Here is a 23,741-nt window from a genome sequence, read left to right as displayed (position 1 = left end):
ACATTTGGTTCAGTGTTGACTGACGGACGCAGCTTTTGGATGTTCCTTATTTATTCAGGTGACCTCACGTCAAGGTCCGCTCAGTAGCTTCTCTGGTCACATCACATGATCTTCATCATTTGAAGTGTGCAAATGTCTTCAAGCTGAGTCTTGACCTTGGAAACAGGTTTTTATTCTAATGTCAGTTTGACGTGATGAACAGAGGAGCTGCTAAATGGACCTTCGGGTTAGTTTAGCCGTCTGCTGTTAATCCAGTCAGGACTGACCTTTGACCTCCAGCAAACACAAGACACGTCATTAAAATTCAACGACATGAGCCAACTCCATCTGAAGATCATGTCATATGGTCGAAAGCTCCAGAGCAGAGGACGTACAGTCGGTCGGCGTTCCTCCTCGTGTGTGACGCCAGTTTTATGGTTAAACCTTCATATTCATGGAGCTACAGGAGGTTATGACATCACACAGCACCTCGTGCTGGAGTCCTTTAGCCTGAAGTCAGAGTTCAGCTGATACCAGCGGCTTCACTTCAGGCTGAACCTGCTCAAAAAAGATAGATTTGGATGTTTCAGGCCAAATCTCAGAGCGTTAACGGTACTTTACATCAGAGATGAGAAACGTCTCTCCTCTTAGGACCTTAAACCCGAGAAAATCAGAGGAGGATTCTCTTTGTAAATCTTTTTTACATTTTTTTGGGTCAGTAGTCACTTCTTATACTAAAAGCATGGCAGAGACAGAGACTGCAGGAGTAATTACACCTCCGACTATCTTAATGGATCGTTACCTCTGGCAGGAGGCGGGGGGCACTGAGGGGCGGTGGCTGCAGACTTTCTGGAGCTGTGAAGGTCTTAATTGGTGGATGTGGAGATAAGAGAACACCCCCTCTCTGCACACACACACACACACACACAAAGAGCTTCACTGAGCCGCGTTCTGGTCAAATTAAGTTTCCCCCCAATTAAGAGTTTTATCTCATCTCTTAGCTGCTGTTCGGTGTCTGTGAGCTCTAATCAGCCAGCGAACTTGACTAATGACGTCCTCCAGGACCTGAGATACCAGTGAGGGTGTTGGATGCTGCCCCCTGCTGGTACACACACACACAGACACAGACACAGACACACACGCACGCACGCACGCACGCACGCACGCACGCACGCACGCACGCACGCACGCACGCACGCGCACGCACGCACGCACGCACGCACGCACACACACACACACACACACACACACACACACACACACACACACACACACACACACACACACACACACACACACACACACACACACACACACACACACACACACACACACACACCTAACCAGTGATCTCAGGTAAGAAGCTTCAGCAAGAACAGTTTCTGTCTCAGTGTCTCGGTCGGAGGATGTTAAGAGGCCCAAAGAGAAAACAGCATCAGTATTTCTCATTAAAAAATTAAAGAAATGAACATGAATAAAACATTTGTCCTTATTATTCCTTTAATTATCCAGTGCATGTGGTCACAGCACCAGTCTGAAGGGTTTCACACAATACGGAGCAGAAAAACAGAGTTCTGCCTCCAAAAACCATCTTTTATTGTTGTATAAGTTACAGAGGAAGCCTGGTTTTCAGGGTTCAGAGTGGATCAGGATCAGAAGCAGACTGAGCTTCACATCTGCGGGGGGGCAGTTCCAGCTGTGCTCGGCCCACAGGGACATAAACAGCCACAAAGACACAATCCTGTACACAGAGTTTGAGTTTGGGAAACTTTAACAATTGCATTAAAAAGTCAGCGTCACTTTCTAGAAGCAGCGTCCTAGTTCCTGTGAACAATCCACTGAACACACTGACAACCGTTTTCAATTATCTACAGCAGGAAGTAGCTTAACTGCTCACAGTGAGGGGGGGGGGATTATCCACAGTAACCGGGACATTGTTTTTAGAAAGACATGCTGCTGCTGCTCTATTGTTTTAATCTCATTTCCCAGCGCTCTGAGCTCCATAAACCAAGTTAAGAGACTCAAAGCCTGAATGAGTGAAGCCCAGACTGTGAGCTCAGCCTGATGCCACCAGGGCTGAGGGAGAACTAAGGGAGAACTGAGGGAGAACTGAGGGAGAACTGGACTTCTTATAAACTCTGCCCAGTTTCCAGAGGCAGTGGGACAATGGCGAGGTGGAGTTTAACCCCAGAGGGATGTGAACACCATGAAGTCAGAGCCATAACAGAAACATTTAATTCCAAATGAAGCAAATCGCCCCGTCAGAAAACATCGATAAACAGTCTAAATACTACTGACTGAGCTGTAAACCGAACTTGTTTCAGCCAATAAACCATGTGGGATGAGAGGAAATTCAGCCTGTTTCATCATCTAAACCCACTCGCTCTGCTCTGAATGTAAACCACGCTGCTTCAAATGACAAAGAGGCAGAGGATTAACCTGAATCTGCTGCAGAGAGGCCGGCTGCCGGAGGAGTGGATCAGCAGCTCAGAGATCCTGTCGGGAGAGCCTCCACATTGTTAGAATCACAGCACCGCTCCGCCCCGGCTCTCTGCACACAGGCCTGGAGACTCTGCACGGACAACGAGCCCTGAACTGAGAGCACACAGAGACGCCTCACCTCGCGTTCACTCCACGTTAATTAGCAAATCAATGCTGTGAGATTATCCTTCCACTGCAAGGTCACACACACACACACAGAAATAAAAAGCTGGTTTTTGGAGCTCTGTGATTAATTAATGAGGCCGTGTTGCTTCCAGTGACCCCATGTGACCCGGCGGTGATGCAGAGCGGTGACAGTAACGACAGAAACTCGTCTCTGTGGCGTTTATCACGTGGATGTTTTAGTCAGCTGACAAAAACAATCTGTACATGTTCAGGAGTCCTTCATTGGTCAGACGACTGCGACATCAGGAAAACAGAGGAGCTGAACAGCTCCGGTCGGTGGACACACAGAGTGAAGGTGATTGGCTGATAGTGTTGTTACATCACAGGCTGTAGGTGTCCTCAGGTAACTGTCCCAGGAGTTCATCCAGGTCGTCATCTAAACAGCAGACAGACATGAATCAGAACATAATTCACTCCATTCACTGCATGATGCTAAACTAAGGAAACACTTCACAGGTAAGGTACCTGGTGTCTGTAGCCGACAACAACAACACAAACACACTAACCAGTGGAGGCAGCTGTGGACCAGAGACTCTGGTGTTGTTTCACATAAAATTACTGTTTTTGTCAGTGGGATCCTGTGATTCTCAGCTGCGACTGTGGAGGTCAGAACCCACATTTTCAGTCTTTAACTTACATCGATCCAACTTGCAGAGTTTGGTCTGTGGTTTGAGAGATATCCTGCTTTATTTTATTTCATCTAAAAAGTTCTTTTTATCCATTTTTCTGTTTGTTGCTGTGAGAAGTGAATTGGACGCCTCAGCGCTGAGCCTCGGCCGGTCCGACACGCTCCAACCCCAGGACGGGGCTACACTTCATCATCACCAGTGTGTCTACCTTCATCCCAGCTGGGCTCCTGGGGGCCTCCGCTGGAGCTGGCTCTAGTGTCTGTCGGGGCTTGGGGGTCTTTTCCTTCCTCCTGTCCCTCGTCATCCTCCTCGTCAAACACCAGGTGCATCTGGGACACGGGCCCCCGGAGGACGCTGGGAGACTCCTGGACAGAGAGAGAAAAGACTTTGTGAGGGCAGCTGACGGGCTGCTGACAGACTCACTGTCTGCTGGGGGAAACTCACCAGGACCAGCGGGGGGGGCTGGGTGGAGGTCAGACCGACGCCATCGGGGCCGTAGATCCTCAGCAGGTTGTTGGGTGTCACGTTCAGGTAATGGTTGCGATGGGAGGGGGAGAAGACGCCCACCTGTCCGGACACAGAACCACACATGAAAGCAGCTGACGGCCAGGTAGAAACTGAGCCTCAGGAGTGGAATCAGCGAGTGGAGAAAACTCTGACTTGTTTCAGCAGCAGCACAGCTCCGACCTTCAGCTCCTCCACTCGGTCCTCCAGGAGGCGCCGGTGCACCGTCCCCTGAATCTCCCCTTCAGTCAGAAACATCATCGCAGCACACGGACAGTGATTAGCTCAGTCACAGAGAAGCATCAAATTAAACTAAAGGTAACTCTGACAAAGCTGTGTGGAATAATCCATGTGATTGGTCAGTCACAGCTGTCTCCGGCCTGACAGTTCTATCACGTTACATCAGGCCGTGGGGGCGGTGGTAAAACGGTCTGTCCGTCTTGGTGTCAGCAGCATTAACCCACCACGCTGACACCAGCTAACGGCAGTCCAGTCACTGATGGTGTCGACCCTGAGTACGACATCAACCACCTGAGTGGTTTCTCATCAGCTCGCCTAATGTGGCTGCTCTCTGGGGGCCATGGCAACCGCCTCCGCTCCGAGGGGCGAGGACAGAGCTGGACGGAGAGAGGCTTCCTGCAGTAGATGTGAAGAGGACAGTGTGTGTGTGTGTGTGTGTTCTATAAAATCAAATGTCAAACATGAAGGTGACTGCCCCCCCGCCACCTCTCCGTCTCCGTCTCTTTTATTCCAACAGCTCTCGGCCTGTCTGAGTGTTTCTAGCAGCCAGTCTGACCTACCTGTCGGGTCTTTGAACACAACCCTGGCGTCGGCGTGTGTGTGGACGATGCTCTTGAGGAGCACGGCCATGTTGGGCACTTTGTTTTTATCCAGCTGTTTGAGGGCAGCCTGTCAAAGAGGGAGAGCAAACATCAGATTGTTATTTTACAGGAACGTCATAAATACTGCTGATGATCAGCAGCGTTTACAGACGTCACCTGTTACCATTCGGTCAGACGTGAGCGGGGCTGCCTGCTACTGTGTTTATTCATGCTAACGGGGATTCGGGAGGCACCGGTTCCTGTAAACAGTTAACCTGAATGAGCTCAGCCCCTGTCAGCAGTCGACAGCCACCAGAGACGCCGACGCGTTCAAGAGCTCGACCGCCGCTGAAAACAGTGCCAGTGATTACACAGAGGAGGCCGTCTCTCCATCAGAGAGAGTGATGAGTGATCCCACAGTTAATGATTACACACAGCTCTGGGACAGTGCCGCCGTCTGTCCTGATTACACTAAGGGACCTCCAGCAGCGTCTCAGGGTGGGGGGGTGGACGAGAGGAAAAACAGCCTGAGCTGAACACAAACACATGTGCTGCTGGGATGTTTGAACTGGACGGGAGCAGTTTATCTGTAACAGGGGGCAGGTGTGTGTGACAGGTGAGCACCTTCCGGAGGACCATGACGACGCTGTAGGAGTGCAGGAAGCACGAGGGGTTCCTCTCATCCAGCCCCGTCTCTGCCTTCATCGCCGCCCAGGCACCGCCGCTGAACTCATCTTCATCAGCCTGAGAGCCGGAGCCCTTCAGATCAAATACAACAGACTACAGATCAGACCAGCTGCTCACGACGTTTCAGAGAGAAAAAACACCGTCAGACTTTCCCCAGGAGGCCCTGAAGGCAGCATAGAGTGTAGTTCACTGTCGCTCCGACCAGCAGCAGCTGCTGACTGGACATTTCTGTTCTGATCATCAGGAGCGATCACATCAGAGAGATCTAACTATTTATCAAGCAATCAAGTCTACATTTGACAGATTAATCAATAATGAAATGAATGGTTAGTCGAGGCTCTGCCATAAGTTTTCTGAAGCTGATTAACTGGAATAAGAATCAGGTTAAAGCAGCTTCCTGGGAGGTTTTCTTACCTGGCTTGGCGATCGGGCCACAGCGCCATGAGCAGGAGTCACAGGAGCAGAAACCACGATTCGATCCAGACTCTGACCCTGCGGCTGACGGAGACAGGAAGTAAACCATCACATGACACCCCAGAGAAGAGGCAGCAACACCCCCGCACAGCGACGGACTCACCTGCTGAGGCAGGACGCCAGCGGGACCGGGGAAGCGGCGAGCTCTGGGCCGCTGGGGCTCAGACCGAGGGCGCTTCTTTGGTTTGTTGGAGGCCGACACCAGCTGGACCAGGCGGTTGGTGAGGACCGGAGTGTGAAGGGGGTGGGGGCTCAATGGGGGGGGGTTCACAGACGGGGCAGAGGTGAGCGTATCGAAGAGGCCACGGCCCTGAGGGGACGGCCCTGGGGTCGACCATGGTCTCGGTGGCTGCTGGGGACAGGTGAGCGTCCTGGAAATGGGGCTGGGGGGGTGGAAAGTCGCAGTGAGACTCTGTGGGGGGGGGCGAAGAGGAGTAGTGGAGAGAGACTGAGGACGAAGGTTGTGACCAGAGGATCCAGAGGTCTGGCGTGTAGTGCTGAGCTCTCTCAGGCCCCCTGAACCTGTCTGAACCCCCCCCTGGGTCGGGGGTCGCAGCGTTTTGGCTGAAGGGGCGAGATGAACGGCGTCCGCAGGGGGGGCTGGAGCAGGAGGTGGGAGCAGCTGGTCACACTCATCCAGGTCTGCCAGGTCGACATCCCAGTCATCAAAGTCATCCTGAGCCGCGCTCGGCTGAGGCCCGCCGTTACCGCCAGGCTGCTGCTCTGCCAGGTGAGGTGGGGAGGGAGGGCTGTGAAGGGGAGGCTGAGGGGGGGAGGAGAGCTTCCTCAAACACGGAGCTACAGTTTGTCCAGCAGCGGCCGTGAACACGCTACCGCTTGATGCCGTGCCATTAAACCAGGAGGCTGATCTCTCTCCAGTTTGCTGAGGACAGTTTCCCTCCGGCTCTCTGTGAGCTGCAGAGGCCCGAAGAGCGCAGGAGGACACAGCAGCTGCAGCATCAGCTGATCCAGACACCGAGGGGACAGTCCAGTCTGTGGCCAGCAGGTCCTGACACACACACACACACACACACACACACACACACACACACACACACACACACACACACACACACACACACACACACACACACACACACACACACACACACACACACGCAGAGTGAGACAGGGGTGGAGGGGGTCACTGTGGTGCCGACAGTTAAATTACAGGTGAAATCAGGTGTGGTGGGTCTGCTGGACTCACCTCATCATCAAAGTCCTCCCCAATGCTGAACAGGCCATTTAACTTGCAAGTCTGTAACAGGTAAACCGTTCTGAGCATGCGCAGCAATAAAGTTAAGAACGTGCCACAAACCAACCTGCTCACCTAACCAGTTAAAGTAACAGGTTAAACTAACCAGTTAGCTGGGGGCGGTCGTGTTGTTAGCATGAGTTAGCTTGGTTAGCTCAGATAGTTTTTAGTTTCCTGGACCTTCTCACTTACCATCGCAGTCATGAGATATCGCGATGAAAACCGTCTGTGATCCGTTGGGACACGTTCACCGACTCACCGGGTGCCATTAAACTAAAGCGTCTCAATATAGCGGGATGTTTTTAGCTCAGTCGCTCGTTAACCGGAGTGTGAGCAACAAACTGCGGCTCCGCTGCGCGCCGCCACGTTCAAACACGACGTCATGACGTCAAAGATGTTGCTACATAGAGTGTTGAAAGACAGCGAGAGGGTTCATTCCTCAACTCTTCCGGGTTAGCTTCCTGTTTATTTGACTTTAGCTGAACTGCACCGTTAAAGCATGATGTTACGGCCTATTTCCGCCACTGCGATAAAGAGATCCTGTAAATCATTATAATGACAAATGTTTCTAACTCTCTCTCTATATCTCTACTATATGACATTAAGGATGACGTCATAGTGCTGTTTCCTCACTGTGGCTTCAGACAGACAGACAGAGAGACAGACAGACAGACAGACAGACAGACAGACAGATAGATAGATAGAGAGAGAGAGAGAAGCTGTTCATTGAGGTTTTATCAGGCTTGGTTGGTCAGCTTTTCCCCCACAGTGTCACAAAAAGGTGTAAGCCAAACTCTGACACTTTAAAGGCTCCTGCGTGGAACCTGTTTGTCCATCTTGACATGGTCTGGCTCTTTGGTTTGGACACGCAGGTATCAGCTTGCATGCTGATCTATTAATAACCAGAGTTGAAGGTGTTTGAGTCTTGTGACCACAAACGAAGGACGTTTAGTCAGTTTGGAGCTTTTCTGGTAAAGTTTTCTGTGTTCAGCAGTGAGTCGATCTGACCTCTGACCTCTGACCTCTGCTTGGCCGTGTGACTCAGTGAAGGGTGAGTAAACGCTGTGGGCTGACAGTTCTCTGAGCTGTGCTGCCCACTGACCCTGTGGCTTCATGTGTGGACGTCCAGCTGAAAGCAGAAAATGTGAAATGCTGCTGTGTGTCATGTGTCCTCTGGGTGGGGGTCTCCTCAGGGCGCCATGTCGAAGGACACGTTTCCGTTCAGCTCCTCCTCGCTGCGCTCTCTGAGGGTGGAGCAGCAGTTCCAGGAGTGGGAGGATGCTCGCCGAGCGTTGGCCCACAGGAGGACCATGAGCCGGGCCCCGCTGCCTCCGGCCCCCAGGCCTCCTCCCAGGCAGCAGCAGCAGCGGGGGCGGCTCCAGGAGGTCCGGGCCCCCCCACCCCCGGTCCGCTGCAGGGACACGGCCATCCACAACACCTTCATGTGGGGAGACATGAAAGGAGTGTATGCGGTGCTGAAGGACCCCGCGATGGTCAACGCGCTGATGGAGACGGTGCAGGAGGAGATGGTGTGGGCTCCAGAGATGGGTACGAGCCGCTCTGTCCTCTGACTAACCTCACATAAGTGCTGCTGGTGCTCATCAGCCCGCTGCTCCTCTGACAGGCATGTGGACGCTGAGCTCCAGGGTGAAGCAGACCTCGGCCTTACGTCTGGCCGCCAGCCGGGGCCACGCCGGATGTGTGGAGGAGCTGCTGTTCCGTGGGGCCGAGGTGAACGCCGACCCCGGGGGAAACACGGCCCTCCACGATGCCTGTGCAGGCGGCCACGCTGCCTGTGTCCAGCTGCTGCTCGCTCATGGAGCGGACCCCGAGCTGGTGGCCGCAGACGGCAGCGCTCCTCTTCACCTCTGCACCAAGGCCCAGTCCCTCCGGTGAGTGATGAGGAGCTGAAGTGAAGGACCTCTGCTCTGTTCAGGTCATCCGTCCTCTCTCTGTATAATGACACACACCCAGAGCCAACACATCCGTCCTCTGTCTTTCTTGACCTTAAACTTTACTGTTGGGCAGGACAGACTCGGTTTGCTGAGGCCTTTTGCGGAGCTGCTGGAGCTCAGTGGGATCACACCTTGTGGGTTTTGTTCCAGGTGTGCTGAGCTGCTGCTGGAGGGAGGTGCAGAGGTCAGCGTGAGGATGAGGGAGACCAGGCTCACACCACTGCACGTGGCCGCCCGGCGAGGCCTGGAGGAGCACGTGGAGCTCTTCCTCCGTCATGGAGCGGACGTGTTAGCCACGAATCAGGAGGGGGAGACCCCTCTGAACGCCGCGTGCTCCGGCGCCGAGAGGCCGTCCGAGGCTAGCCGCTACGTCCGGGTGATAGAAAGGCTGCTGGGCGCCGGAGCTGACCCCAGAACTGCAGGCAGGAAGCAGCACACCCCCCTGCACAATGCCTGTGCAAACTGCAGCCCCCGGATCGTAGACGTCCTCCTGCAGCACGGGGCCGAGGCCGATGTCACCAACTGTGCAGGATACACGCCGCTGGACTGTCTGCTGCAGGTAGCTGACAGGAGGCACTGAAGCTCAAATGTGGAGTTTAGACTCTGAGAGGAAGCAGAATTATTATGAGCTCAGGGGTAAAACAGTGCTCTGCCTGCTCTTTAAGGTGCTGGAGGATTACCTGGACCAGCAGCCGGAGGCAGCAGCACGGTCTCTCCTGAACCACGGAGCCAAGACGGTTCCACCAAAGGTCAGAGGACACACTCACACACACAGACTGATGCTCAGCCTGTCCTCTCATGCAGAGCTGAGTAACTGGTAGAAGTTACTCAGAGTGTTTCCTCTGAGCCAAACCTCAGGCCTCACCTGAGCCGGGGAGGGGCCACACTCACACTGAGAAGATCAGCAGCTGAGTCGAACAGTAACCAGAGGAAAGGTTCAGTCAGGGGGGAGAAACACACAGAACATCAGGACTTAAACAGTTTAGGGACATATTGTGTAGATAATCCAGAGTGAGGCTCTGTCACGTCACCCTGGGGGGAGTTGTGGGTGTCTGAGCGTCCGTCTGTCCACAGATGCTGCGGCAGTGTGTCCTCTCTCCAGCCACTCTGGAGCTCCTGCTGAACTCCTACTCATCGGTGCCCCCCTGTGACTGGATGGACTCTCTGTCCCCGGAGCTGTATGAGGTGAGCCATCAGCACTGCCCTCCCCCCCGTGTCCCGTTGACCTCTCAGCACTGCATTGTCTCTCTGTTTGTCCCCCCCCGGCCTCAGGAGCCTTTCCTCGACTTGGTGCGTCGGCGGAGTGGCCAGCCTCGCTCTCTGCAGCATCTCTGTCGATGTGTCGTACGCCTGCAGCTCGGAGCTCGATGCTCCTCGGCTGTCAGTGAACTGGACGCCCCCCCCTCTGTGAGGGACTACCTGCTGCTGCTGCACACAGACGGGACGCTCCACTGACCTCAGACGGGCTGTTATGGCAGTACGATGCTTTTCTGAGGGGAGCTCTGAGGTTTTTGTCCCTGGGCTGTAGAAGTGACCTTTAACACAGCAAAGTCACAGAACGACACAGACAGACGGAGGCGGAGGCTCCTGTGTCCTGTGGGGGAAGAGGACGGCTGACTTTTAGTTCCTACCTGTCATTCAGACACCAGGACACAGACAGACGGGACCCAGGGCTAAAAACACCGGAGCTGTCCTTTACAAGTGATCTGAAACGCTGTTAACGGGCCGTGTGTCGTGAAATCATTAAGAAGATTTTCAGTTTCTGTAAGAAAAAACAAATAAACACACCTTCAGCTCAGACTGGATTATTAGTTATTCCCTTTTAATGTAATTATCATGTATTTCTATGGTGGTTGGCTGAAGTTACTGTTTTCAGGGACAGGATGCACTGACGGGATCACAGCAGGCACATCAGCTGCACTAACATTTAAAAACATGTTCAACTACATGAAGAGGTTCCAGTCAGTGTGCTAACAGATGCTAATAGAAGCTAACAGATGCTAGCAGATGCTAATGGGAGCTAACAGATGCTAGCAGATGCTAATGGGAGCTAACAGATGCTAATAGAAGCTAACATACAAACTCTGCTGCACTACAGTTATTTCAAAGCAACAGTTACTTTGAAGAGTCCAGTGTTTTAGATTAAAGTAGAAATAATGAAATTGAATGAATACAAACATTAAAACGCTGCTCAAACATTAGTAATAATCATGCTAACCACGGGGACGACTTTAACTGACAGGTTTAGTACTTTGAGCTGATTGTTGGTGATTTTATTGCTCTGACTTGTGTCATCGATTAAAATACAGTCAAACAAACTACAGATCAGAGTTACTGGTACAGGAAGTAGTCAAATATGTGTATGAACTTCTACTACTTCTGTTTTTCCTCTGAATGATTATAAATTGATTATTCTTATGTTTCTGGTATTTTACAATTGACCATTGGGCTCAATATCACAATAGCATAAACAAGGTAAGCTACTGAGGCAGCAGCTCCTGTGTGCTGTGAGCTAAAATGACTGTTTTTGTGAATGGAGTCTGGTTCACGGCTGAAAGTCATTTAGACACCAGAACAGGTACAAATAGGGCCGGGGTTTAAAAACACAAGCAGCTCCGTCAACAAGTCACTTTGGGCTCATTGGGACGATAATTCTCACTATTTTCACCATTTTTACAAACCAAACTGTGTCTTTGAGAACATTCAAGTCTCTCTGGAGTTGTTTTTGTTTCTATTAATAATCATTTTTGTCTCTTTGTGGTTGTTTTTTGCTCTATTTATAGTCATTTTTGTCACTTTATAGAAATATTGCATCTCTTTAAGATCGTTTTGTGCCGCTTTGTAGTTGTTTTGTGTGTATTTCTGGTACTTTTGCTTCTACGTGGTCATTTAATTGACTTGTTCAAATGTTCAAATCCACCCACGATACTAATAATCTTGTCTTGAATTGTTTTTCATACAGAAGCGATTTTAAATGACAGCAGTGGATAAAGTTGAAGCTCTGAACACTAGGTGGCGGTAATGAAGAGTAAGCGACAGGCGCCATTAAACGGGAAGAAAAAGAAGGAGGAGAAGAAAAAGGAGAAGCAGGAGGAGGAGGAGAAGGAGGAGGAGAAGAAGAAGCAGCAGCAGGAGGAGGAGGAGGAGAAGAAGAAGCAGCAGCAGCAGCAGCAGCAGCAGCAGCAGCAGGAGGAGGAGGAGGAGGAGGAGGAGGAGGAGAAGGAGAAGAAGAAGAAGAAGAAGAAGGGGGAGAAGCAGGAAGAGGAGAAGAAGCAGCAGGAGGAGGAGGAGAAGAAGGAGAAGAAGGAGGCCATCTGTTTTTTTTCCAAAACAGCCCCCCCCCCGTGTATTGACGTATGACGCGATGGCGTGATGACGTGGCCTCGGTGTTTATTATGTGGTCGTTGAGCAGCAGCTGCTAACTAGCGCCGAGCCTCGTCTTCAAACATGCTCTGATTTCACCTCCACAGGTAAGACCGCAGGTTAGCTGGAGGGAGGAGGAGGGGGGGGCAGACGGTCACAGAGCCTCCGGGTTACGTCTGAAAACTGGGGGTGACAAAAACGAGTCGAGCGACGACAGTCGGAAACAGCCGAAGGTCGTTTTTCAGCTAGCTGGCAGGCTAGCCTCCGAGCTAACGGAGCTAGCTAACTAGCAGGAGCAGCACAAGGCAGCAGATAACAGGTTAGCAGCACAGGAGGTGAGGCTGGTCACTAGCTGGTATTACTACCAGTAATGTAGGGATTAAAGTGTGCAGTGTAAGGGCCAGCAGGGCACGAGAGGGCGGTGCTGACACGACTGTGGTCATCTGAGTGTGTTAGCTTCACAGCTAGCTAGCTAGCTGGCTACACAAACAGCTGCTGACCATCCTCCTCTTCACCCACCTTCATCCCACATCAGGCTGACGGCTTCACACACGGTCACACCGGGGAAAGGTAGTGGCTTCACACCATCTGTGTGTGTCCGGAGGGTTTACCTGGAGAGAGGAAGGGGCTGCTGTCCTCACCTGGTCACCAGGCAGAAGAAAACTCAACCTAAAGCTTCAACTGTCAGAACTAAAGTTTAACTAGATCTGTCAGTCAGGATAAAACCATCTAGAGCTTCATCAGTCTGAATAAAGTTAAACTAGAATAAAACAGAATAAACCCTGTTCCTGCTGCAGGTCAGTCACTTTAACATGATGGTTTCATTCAGCTTATTGGCTGTCAGAGACTAAGACACGAGCCAAAGTTTCCTGCTGTCACTGATGGGACGAATGGATGACATCTGTCATCAGTGATTAATCAACTAATTGATCCAAAGAGAATCAGTCCTTTGGTAATAACATCATTCGTCTCTTCGGCTGCGAAGATTTGCTGGTTTGGAGTGTAGCTCTAGTGAAACAAGTCAACTGTTCTCACAATAAATACATTAATAGAAAAAGATAATTGGCAGATTAATTGATGATTTAAAGGAATAGTACATTTTGTGGACATTAAACTGTGAAGCTGTTTCTAGGTAAAATAACCAGATGGGATGGTTTGTGTTAGTTGGATTTAAGAATCTAAATCAGTCACATAAAACTGAACGTCATAACCCACAGTCCTACAGTGAAGCTGTCTCCACCATGAAGAAGGCTGTTCCTCGGACCTTCTCGGTTCTTCTTCTGTTAGATCGTGGATCAGTTTTCAGAAAGACACCATTATTAATAAAAATAACTTGTCAAAGTGAAAACACACTAATCTGTTTTATTTAAGTTCCGGCGGTTTGAGATGATTTGTGATCCAGCCGTGAACGTTACAGCGTGTTCTTTGGGTCTTGTTTCCTGTCGTCAGGAGGACAGCGATGGCGGTGTGTGCGCTGACCATGTTGGATGGGATGGAGGATGAGGTAACGGCGGCGGGCGGCGCGTTCCTCCTGGCCCTGGCCCTCGTCTTGGCTTGGCTCTCCACCCACGTGGCCGACCGGGGGGACCACATCCTGGGCACCATCCTCACCGTGGGCGCCCACGCCTCACTGATTGGACTGGGGGGCCACGACACCTACAGTGGGGGGGCTCCCGGTGCCGACGCCCCTGAGCAGCAGAGCCCGCCGCCTTCACAGGAGGACAAGCCGGACGACAGCGAGTCGGGGACAGAGAGGGGAGAGGGCGAGGGGACGGGGGAGGGAGCAGAGGGGGTTCGGACTGATCTGCTGCTGGACATCCAGAGCAAACAGACGGCGTCTGGAAGGCTGCACGCTTCAGACGAGGAGGACGAGGATGACGAGGACGAGGAGGAAGATAAAGAGATTCTACATCAGATCCCAGTGTTGTCCAGCACTGTGTTACCCCCCCCCACCGCCACCTCCATCTCTCTCCGTCTGAAGTTCTTAAACGACACAGAGGAGGTGGCCGAGGTGGAGCCCCAGGACACGGTGGGAGTCCTGAAAAGGTTGGTGTTGGTTAGAGGAACCTCTCACACTTTGACAGACGGAGGGTGTCTGACGGTGAAGATCAGGCTCCGTTAGCTTAGCTTAGCATTAAGACTGGAAACGGAGCAGGATTAAAGTGGGTGTACGACAGGTGATCAGTCTCACACATCACCACCAGTTTCCCGTCCTCATGCTAAGCGAACAGGCTTCATATTTACCGTCCAGACGTGAGCAGGGTGACCCTCTAATCGCCCTCTATAACGTGTCGTCTCTCTCCTGCTGCAGTAAATACTTCTCCGGTCGGGAGCATCAGGTCAAACTGATCTACCAGGGTCAGCTGCTGCAGGACCCCAAGAAGACTCTGCTGTCCCTGAACATCACACACAACAGCGTCATCCACTGCCACGTCTCCCAGGCCCCGCACCAGGACGCCCCGGAGGACGCCGCTCAGCCCGGGGCCGCGGCGGGGGTCGGGTCCGGAGCTTCTGGGGGGTTCAGGGCCGCCGGCGTGGCCGTCAGCACCAGCAGCCTGGTGGTGCCCGTGTTCGTGGTGGTCCTGGCTGTGGTTTGGTACTTCCGCATCAACTACAGGCAGTTCTTCACCGCCCCCGCGACCATCTCCCTCGTAGGAGTCACTGTGTTCTTCAGCTTTCTCATATTCGGGATGCACAGCCGCTGAGAGGGGGGCAGAGGGCCCCTGCGCTCAGCTGAAAGGTGAGGACAGCAGCCTGTGAGTGCATGTGCCGACATAAAAGCACACCGTTCAGATTAAACTGATCCACACGTTAGCTTGAGCTCAGAATCGACGTCGTGGTCCACTTCCTGTTTAACACCCCTCTGGCTTCATCTGTCCTCTTGTTGCTGAGGATTCATGATGCTTCCTGTCTGTGAGGCCGCCGATTGTTAATAAAATAAGATTAATGATAGATGCGAGACTCTGAATCCTTTGGAAGCAGTCACTGTTGTGCTGTGTGCCAGCTGAACTCTTTGTGTTGTTCCCGACCGTACAGCTGCCGTAGCTCCTACAGCAGGGCATGTAGGAGCAGGATCATTTAAGTAATCACTAGACATGGAAGTAGTCCCTTTCTGAGAGGATGCTGTAAATAATTTGTGTACTTTCTGTAAATAAACTGAATGGATCAGATGAACCTGCATCTGGCACTTAGAGATTTGGAGGCGACCTTGAAGCCTCCTGATTATGCCGGACTGCTCTGGCTTCAGTGACGTCTCAGATTAAAGCATTTCAAACCAGACGTGTGTCAGCGTGTTTATTCACAATCAAACACCAGGACGCACAGCAGAGGACAGAAACACGCCACAACAGGCTCCCTCATCACACTCAGACACAAAGAGCCTCAGGAGACACTTCAGTTATCCTCAGGAGACCCTGACAAACGGAAGAGAGGTGACCGTCACCCTCATGACCTCCGAGGCTTCAGGGACTGATATCAGAGTCTGTCTGCTGAAGCAGCAGCTCTGATCTAACTGATGGACTCTGAGATCAGGAAAGTAAAGACAGTTTTACTGCCAACAAAAACACCAAAATAATATAATTTATACCCCAAAATAACAACTAGCTCATCCGACATGTCAGCGCTCGATGGGCAAACTGGATATTTTCTCCTCCATTGACGTCCGTTCAGGTTACAGCGACGCTCTGCTGTAAACAAAGAGCTTCATCCTGCTGCTCAAACATCACGTCTGACTCCTAAAACTAAGAAGCTTCTCTACATCAGGAGGAGATCAGTGGGACAGTTCATGTGCCCTCTAAATAACTAATGACATCTCACCGGTCATCTGACAGGACCATGTGACCCACGAGAGAAACTACAGACGAGTTCAGTTCTGCCGACGGAGCGTCACATCAGGTGTGTCAAATATATACAAACACACACAGATAGTGTACACGAGCCTGGTGGCTCCTCGTATATCAAAACACACACACACACACACCTCATAGGCCGGGACAGATAAAAACTTAAATACACTGTTGATGTAAACAGAGAAAAGTTAAATATCTTAAATGGTACTCACATTCTAGGATGCATAGTTTCATGAAACACACACACACACACACGACTGTGCAATATAACGCTAGAATTTAAAAGCCACTGACGAGTCCACTCAGACTGAGTTCATGAGTCCACAGAGACGGCGTCACAGCATCTCCACCCACGATCAGGACGCCACCGACACGTCCGGTACAAACTCAGCTCTGTTTTCATTCAGCCTCCAGAAAACAAACTCAAAAAGACGTGTGGAGGTTCCAGCAGACGGGTGAACTCAGCAGGAACAGCTCAGGTGTGACTACTGGCTGCGTTCCATTTAGTGAACCTGTCAGTCTGAGCTTAGGGACAGCTAAATGGAACACAGTCCCTCATAGCATTAGTACTCACACCTGATTATATCGGACAACTCAACAGAGACGGACAGCGTCCTGCTGTCACTTCAGACTGGTCCTGGAGCTGCCATGTGGCCAAAAGTATGTGGACACCACAGTCCTCCACTCTGAGGCTCCGACCATCCAACCCCTCTGAGTTTCAGGCTAATCTCAGCGTAATGGGACTGAACACAACCATGTTTTATCTGATAATGTAGACCGTGTTGGGGGGGGACACATGACGGAGCTCCCAGGACAAAACCGGGTCCATGAATAAGTGGACTGCCCTGCACAGAGCCCCCCCCCTCATCCAGCACCTCTGGAACAGACTCGTCGTCTAACGTCAGTGTGCAACCTCACTAGAGCCCAACAGTTCGACTGGGGCGGACGCTCATGTGTCCACATACTTTTGGCCACATGTTGCAGCTGTGAATATTGTGTGGTGACCGTCTACAGGTGGAGGAGGAAGCAGGAGGGAGTCTGAAGGTGGACTTAAGCTTGGGGGGGGGGGGCATGAAGAGACGGGCTCCTGCTAGTTTAATTCATCGTAGATGCTGGAGATAGACGGCCCCGACAGTTTGGGCCTCTTTTTTTTGGTCGGTAAGCTGATGTTACTCTGAGAGCTGCTGCTGCCTCCAGTCAGACCTCCTCCTCCTCCTGCTGCTGCTCCTCCTCCTCCTCCTCCTCCTGCTGCTGCTGCTCCTGCCCCTCCTCCACCTGCTCCTCCTCCAGCGTTCAGACTGAGAGACATCCTCTTCTTTTTCTTGGGCCTCCTGGTATCGGAGTGGTTGGTGCCTGTGGGGGGGGACATGAAACCATCAGCTCTCCCTGTGTGACCACAGTGTGTCGCTGTGCAGGCGTCCAGAGCTTCCTTACTGGCTTTAGATGAAGCGGAGTCGCTGGGGGAAACATCGGGCGAGTCCTCCCACTGCAGGCGGCTCATCAGCGTCTGTCCGTCTGGTAGGTCGAAGCTGTCGCTCTCCACCACAGCGTCCACAGCGTCCGGCAGCGCCGGCCTGTCACAGGACGCCACACACAGACGACCCGTTAGACAGACAGACACCGGTGGTGATGAAGCAGAGACACTAAGCTAACGCCTACAGCAGGCAGCGATCTGACTCACACCATCGTCGGCCGCTGACATTTCTCACTCCGTCATCCAACTCATGTTCACCAGAGTGCAGGGTTCAGGTCCCCGTTAACACAGCTCGTCTCTACAGGGACGCACTGCCGAGTGTCTGAGACACGTGGGCGAGTCGCTAAAGGCTAAATGTGTTTTGTCTGGCCCTGAACTTCTGAGGAGTTTTCCTGGCCTCATGTGAGCAGGTCCAGCAGGAAGCAGCTGCTCAGGACGTGTTTTAATCCAACTCTGACGCCTTCTCACAACCATGAAGAATATCCTCACCCCGGGAACACACTGCCTGCCTCCACCTGTGTGTAGCAGCCACCTCTGAGAACCTGTCTGTGTTGTATTCTACAGGTTCAGACGCTAAAACTCTAGTGAAAGGTGCAGAATGTTGCTGGTATGACGTCGATATGACGATCACAGATCACTTTTATTATCTATGTTGTGTTAAAAAAAAAAAAACTCCCGCTAAAACTGGCTGCTCTGACCTACTAACATGGACTCGCTGCTCAGGAGTGTCCCCGGGGTTAGAGCCGCCTGTCTGTCTGTGAGGTGTCTGAACTCACCTGTACAGGTGACGCTCCTGATCAACATGCACTTTAAACCATCTAAACTTCTGATTGAAAGTCGATTTACATCTTGTAAAGCTTAAAATCTGGTGTGGTGACGTGTGGGTGGGGGGGCTGCAGAAACACTCCCCCCAGCAGCACTCTGTCTGTTCCCACCTCTGGATCACACACCTGCCCTTGCCTCCACACTCATTCAGACATGACCTCTGTTCGGTGGGGGTGGGGGTGGGGGTGGGGTGAGGAAGGGGACAGGGCACACTCACGCAGACGGCCCCAGGAGGAACACCCTGACGGCCCTCCTTTGTTCGTCCGTGTGCTGGGGACATCGCTGAGACCTGGTGGGACACAAGGTAGCATTACACATCCCTGACGGACAGCCGCCCCCACCCACACAGCTCCGCGCGGCGTCCTGCCTGCACACGCACGGCCACGTGGGGGGGAGCGGCCTGCAGCAGACGCCGTCAGTGACCAATCGGGCGAGGCGGAGCGTCGATGAGGCGCCACAGGTCATGACGTCAGAGTTGGTCACTGACAGCGTCCATCGCTAACATCCGTGTGCTCCACCTGAGGCGTCGCTTCGGGAGGAAAAGCAGCCGATGAGGACAGCGAGTTGCCACCTGTGTTCCCCGGAGTTATGGCACAAACACGCCACGCAAGAATGCCAACGCTTAGAGCTATTCAGGACCGAGTTCATGCTTACATCTTCAAGATTCAAGATTACATCTTCGTACCAGGACACGTTCTTTGGCTGGGAGCTCCATTATACAGACGTAAAAATATATAGATTATACAGAGAGAACAAAGATTTATGATGCTCTGCACATGTAGCGGAAGGTGTGTGTGTGTGTGTGTGTGTGTCCTGTAAACAGCGATTCTGGGTGATTCAGTGTTCAGGAGCACGGAGGGTCAGACTGAGGGACAGGAACACGCGGCGAGGCTGAACTACTCTATCATCCATCATATGGTCACCGCCAAGCTGCCGCCGGCTGTCTCATCACTATTATGTACAGCCTGGGTCACACAGTAATCCACTTAATTACCTGGTACACATCTTCTTGGTGTGCTCAGAGATCACCCCACACTGCTGCAGAGACACACACCAGCGAGGGTTAGAGCAGCTCCAGACAGGACAGCAGCAGAAACCACTGAACACCTCTAAACACACGATCACAGACCGTCCTCCACGCCGCTCACCGTCGTTAAAAGGGATCGGACTTCATCAGGGCCCAGAGTTTCATAACTGATGCCGGCGTTGTAGTTGTACTGGAACACAGACAGATCAAGAGCCACCATCAGTGCTTTAGACCGTGCAGCACAACAGAGCGCTGTGTTACCGGCATGAACAGAGGAGTCACCTTGTACGGCTCTGAACCCACGCTGCTGCTCAGGTCACCTGGAGACAAACACAACACACACACACCGTCACAACTGGACGCTCAGACTTCCTCATCAAAGAAGAGCTGTTGTCACTCAGAGCCGAGAGTCACATCGGCTGTTTAATAAATACTAAAGAGAGCAGAGAGCGAGACTCCAGCAGCAGGCCGAGTCATTCAGACAGGAACATGGACAGAACCTCACCTGAGGGGCCGGCACACTCACCGTTTTTATGTTTCAGAGACTTGGATCTTCTTGGGGAGTTCTGACTCTGAACAGAGAGAATGATGGTCAGACGGCTGCTCGGACGGCGTCAGCAGAGGACAACAGGCGCTCACTCACCTTATCCGACTTCCTCTTCTTGGCTGAAAGTGGACAGAAGAAGTGTGTTCAGAGAGTGACGTCAGCCTGAAGCTCTGACGCCAGAGATCCAGTGACGGTTTAAGCGCTCACCTTTTTTTTCGGCTCCGTACGACCAGTCGTTGTCGTTGAGGTCGTCGTTGTCTTCCTGGTCGCTCTCCGACTTGCTCGTGTTGTTGTTGCTGGCGAGCCTGTTGGAGGATAAAAACCCTGATCAGACGTTCGCGCCCGTTTTAGAGCACCAGCTGCTCCTCCTCCTCCTCCTCCTCCACCGGCCCACCTGCGGTTGGCGATGCGGCTGCTGTTGCGTCCCATGCCGAGACATTTCTCCAGGTGGGGGGCGAAGCGAGACGCTGCAATCAGTCTTTTGCAGTTCGGACACTCACACTCTTTGTTTTTCCACTGATTGTACACTTGGCCAAAGATGTCCACTCCGGGCTGATCCACAATCTCTGCGGAGATAAAGTGACGAAGGCACGAGATGTTGGCAGACACACAACAAACACACTACAGCTGCTGAGGAGGAAGAGGAGGAAGACAAGAGACGAGCCTCTCAGCCTCTCAGCAGCAGGGACGCGTCCTGATGGTGCTCAGCTACTCTGATCCACCGCAGGGCAGCAGCTGAAGTCATCAGGACAGAACTCAGTCTGAGCGTCATTCAGCACAGACACGTCTGTAGTTTAGATCATTCCAGACCGGCTGCTCCAGAAGGGACAACCTGGTGTTTAAGGTGCTGAACAGTTCACCACAGACCACAAAGAGTCATTCTGACATTTACCAACTACACTTCTGTCACAGCACAGATATCTCCGTCATGACCATCAGAGATTCATTCAGTGAGAAACTGGAGCTGCTGTCAGACGACACAGTGGGGGACAGATGGGGGAGAGACGGGGGACAGACAGGAGAGAGACTGGGGAGAGACGGGGGAGAGACTGGGGAGAGACAGGAGAGAGACTGGGGAGAGACGGGGGAGAGACTGGGAAGAGACTGGGGACAGACGGGGGAGAGACTGGGGAGAGACGGGGGACAGACGGGGGAGAGACTGGGGACAGACGGGGGAGAGACTGGGGACAGACGGGGGAGAGACTGGGGACAGACGGGGGACAGACGGGGGAGAGACTGGGGACAGACGGGGGACAGACGGGAGAGAGACGGGAGAGAGACGGGGGACAGACTGGCTGCTGTAGCTCCACCATCAGGACTGTGAGCCCAAGAAGAAGAAAAAGAAGAAGAGGATGAGGAGGAAGAAGAGGAAGAGGAGGAAGAAGAAGAAGAAGAGGAAGAGGAAGAGGAAGAGGAAGGTTGGCAAAGACCAGAGCTGGTGGAGCAGAAGGAAGCCGACCCTAAGCCTGTTCACTGACCAAACTCCTTCATGCTCTCTTGGTCCGGTTCGTCCAAGAAGAAGTATCCCTGTTTCACGGCTCGATGAACCTCGAAGCACAGGCCCAAACAGGCGTCTTCCACCAGCTCTGAGTAGATGTCATGGACCAAGGCCTGCAGCACACACAGGGAGACCGTTAAACGTCAGGACAGCAGAACGTCTGCCTGAGACCACGCGGCATTCACACCCACCTCCAGCTTGGTGTTGTCTGGGCCTGACGGGGGCATTTCCTCCATTTTCATTTGAAAATCTGTGTGGGGAATCTGGACGGCAGGACACCGAGACGACCTGAGGGGGACGAGCAGGGACACGGAGTCAGGCTGAGGAGGCTGAAAGAGCAGATACCTGTGCTCACTTTCAGAACAGATGTCAGCACGTGTTGCGGCTCTGTCTTCATCCTGTCGAGGAGAGGATCTTTTCTAAAACACCTGTCCAATAAGAACCCACAGGATAAAGAACCGAGCCAGACGGAGAACATTGATAAGGTGCCACCTGCAGTAAAGCAGGTTTAATCAATGACCCACCTGAACAGCCATGACGGGGGGAAATGAGAGCTGTTGGGTTGTCAGTGTTCTTATTGATCATTTCTATGTATTACCTGTCTGTGTGGTGTGTGAGGACCCAGGAAGAGAATAAAGAGGTCACATGTTTCTACTGAGGCTGCACACCTGGACCACTACAACACCAGGTGAGCTGGTTCTCTGCTAAGACGAGTCTTTATCTGGAAAGCTTCCTTTACACAGAACACACCGGCTGGTCCACAGCTAGCTGGAGATAATATTACAATATAACTACACCTGTGGAACATTAGCTAACACCTGTGTGCTGTTAGCATGAGCTAGCTAGTCCTGCTAATGCACCAGTCTGTCCGTAGGAAAGGTGTGTTTGTATATTAATGACAAAAACGAGGACAGAGCGCGGTGATGGTTAATTATAGTTTAGCTGGTGTCAGCTGTCTGCTCTCACCCCGTCATACCGCAGGTTAGCTACCTGAGCCAGGTAACATCACCGCGTCGGCCCGCCGACAGCAGCCTAACAGGCCGCCTGGTCTCCGGCTGCCTCCATCCCCTCCACCGGCCCGGTAAACAGCTAAACCCCCCCGGTGACCGCTCTGTGGGCGCAGGGGTCGCTTTAACCACCGTTAGAGACCCGCCGGACACCGAGCAGGCCGACGGACACGGACCGGAAACACCGACCGACTTCCGGCCTCAACATTAAAAAATAAATGTCCTGACCTGTGAGGAGGAAGTGCTTTTACTTTGGTAACAGGAACAGTACTACTGTGTACATTTACTCTGTTACAAGTAAAAATATCTAAAAAGTCTCTAAAATAGATTCTGTTTTATGTTTCTTAGATATTAATATTATTCTATTTCTTTGTCTGGTTCTATTTAATACCATCACAGAGTGTATTTAACTAAACCATGTAAACCTGTTCTAAAGGTTTGAGGCGTCACCATCTGGGGTCACATGGTCGTGTCCGGATGACGTCACTGGTACCAGTAATGCCACTGTGGCCAAAAGTATGTGGACACCTGGACACGTCCCCCAAGTGGGTCCACAGCCGGATGATCACCTGCTGCTGTCACCGTCTCCTGATTCAGGCCCCCCAGGCCTGAGCCCGCCCTCAGAGCCGCGGGGAATGCTGGGACACGTGTGGATCAGCTGGTCTGGTCGTCCCCAGACTGTTAGGACAGAATTACGTGTGTCTCGCACACAGGAGCTGCCAGTGAATTCAGGTTATTTCAGACTGATAAGTGACTTTATATATATATATAAATTATGAACTGATTAATGGCTCCAGAGCACATACAGTCACTGTGGACCTGAATTACACCAGCAGGTGTGTCCACATACTTTACCGTCCTGATCCTCGCTGTTCATATAAAAAACACACACACACACGTCTACCTGTTAAAGATCATTTTATTTGCCCAAAGACTTGAACTACAAGGACATAAGAACACCCTCAGCTATAGAAAACACCACATTTTGTCAAAGATGATCAGCAGTACAAACCTGTAAAGCTTTGCAGTCTCAGATTTCTCTATAAACCAGCAGACGGGAGAGAAGGAACAACTAAACCTGCTGAATGAAACCAAAAACTCTCCCTGTGAGTGAAAAACTCACTGGCCTCAGAGTCACAGATGAGGGTTCGTCAACTTAAAGCACTAACGAAACGAAACAA

At 52.1% G+C, this 23,741-nt stretch overlaps 4 protein-coding genes across 6 annotated transcripts; 2 read left to right on the top strand and 2 right to left on the bottom strand.

The window, feature by feature from the left end:
- Positions 1-1,461: 1,461 nt before the first annotated feature.
- Positions 1,462-7,297, bottom strand: hrob (homologous recombination factor with OB-fold). Its single transcript, XM_070848382.1, has 10 exons — positions 7,209-7,297; positions 6,969-7,019; positions 5,865-6,770; positions 5,702-5,785; positions 5,225-5,359; positions 4,580-4,688; positions 3,936-4,021; positions 3,716-3,842; positions 3,484-3,660; positions 1,462-3,022 (listed from the first exon to the last, which is right to left on the bottom strand). Exons 1-10 carry the CDS (start codon positions 7,218-7,220, stop codon positions 2,967-2,969), a joined length of 1,743 nt encoding a protein of 580 aa, XP_070704483.1. The 5' UTR covers positions 7,221-7,297; the 3' UTR covers positions 1,462-2,966.
- A 631-nt stretch (positions 7,298-7,928) lies between these two features.
- asb16 (ankyrin repeat and SOCS box containing 16) lies at positions 7,929-10,758 on the top strand. Its single transcript, XM_070848334.1, has 7 exons — positions 7,929-8,067; positions 8,210-8,564; positions 8,641-8,908; positions 9,122-9,530; positions 9,637-9,720; positions 10,046-10,156; positions 10,244-10,758. The coding sequence occupies exons 2-7, from the start codon at positions 8,216-8,218 to the stop codon at positions 10,424-10,426; spliced, it is 1,404 nt and encodes a 467-aa protein (XP_070704435.1). The 5' UTR covers positions 7,929-8,067; positions 8,210-8,215; the 3' UTR covers positions 10,427-10,758.
- A 1,469-nt stretch (positions 10,759-12,227) lies between these two features.
- tmub2 (transmembrane and ubiquitin-like domain containing 2) lies at positions 12,228-15,611 on the top strand. The gene is made up of 3 exons (XM_070847553.1): positions 12,228-12,441; positions 13,784-14,380; positions 14,646-15,611. The coding sequence occupies exons 2-3, from the start codon at positions 13,794-13,796 to the stop codon at positions 15,037-15,039; spliced, it is 981 nt and encodes a 326-aa protein (XP_070703654.1). The 5' UTR covers positions 12,228-12,441; positions 13,784-13,793; the 3' UTR covers positions 15,040-15,611.
- A 3-nt stretch (positions 15,612-15,614) lies between these two features.
- atxn7l3a (ataxin 7 like 3a) lies at positions 15,615-22,721 on the bottom strand. Of its 3 annotated transcripts, none has more exons than XM_070847550.1 (13): positions 22,520-22,721; positions 21,745-21,841; positions 21,534-21,666; positions 20,450-20,621; positions 20,263-20,360; positions 20,152-20,174; positions 20,035-20,080; positions 19,791-19,828; positions 19,630-19,698; positions 19,476-19,519; positions 18,699-18,770; positions 17,617-17,756; positions 15,615-17,535 (listed from the first exon to the last, which is right to left on the bottom strand). In XM_070847550.1, exons 1-13 carry the CDS (start codon positions 22,525-22,527, stop codon positions 17,273-17,275), a joined length of 1,203 nt encoding a protein of 400 aa, XP_070703651.1. In that variant the 5' UTR covers positions 22,528-22,721; the 3' UTR covers positions 15,615-17,272. The 3 variants fall into 3 exon arrangements, with proteins under 3 accessions (XP_070703651.1, XP_070703652.1, XP_070703653.1); XM_070847551.1 differs by having other exon boundaries at positions 19,476-19,516; XM_070847552.1 differs by having other exon boundaries at positions 22,544-22,721.
- Positions 22,722-23,741: the final 1,020 nt, after the last annotated feature.

Source organism: Pempheris klunzingeri, chromosome 17, assembly GCF_042242105.1.
Source record: "Pempheris klunzingeri isolate RE-2024b chromosome 17, fPemKlu1.hap1, whole genome shotgun sequence".
NCBI lineage: Eukaryota > Metazoa > Chordata > Actinopteri > Acropomatiformes > Pempheridae > Pempheris > Pempheris klunzingeri.
Note: the sequence above shows the minus strand (reverse complement) of the source record. Positions and strands in the feature narration are given on the sequence as shown.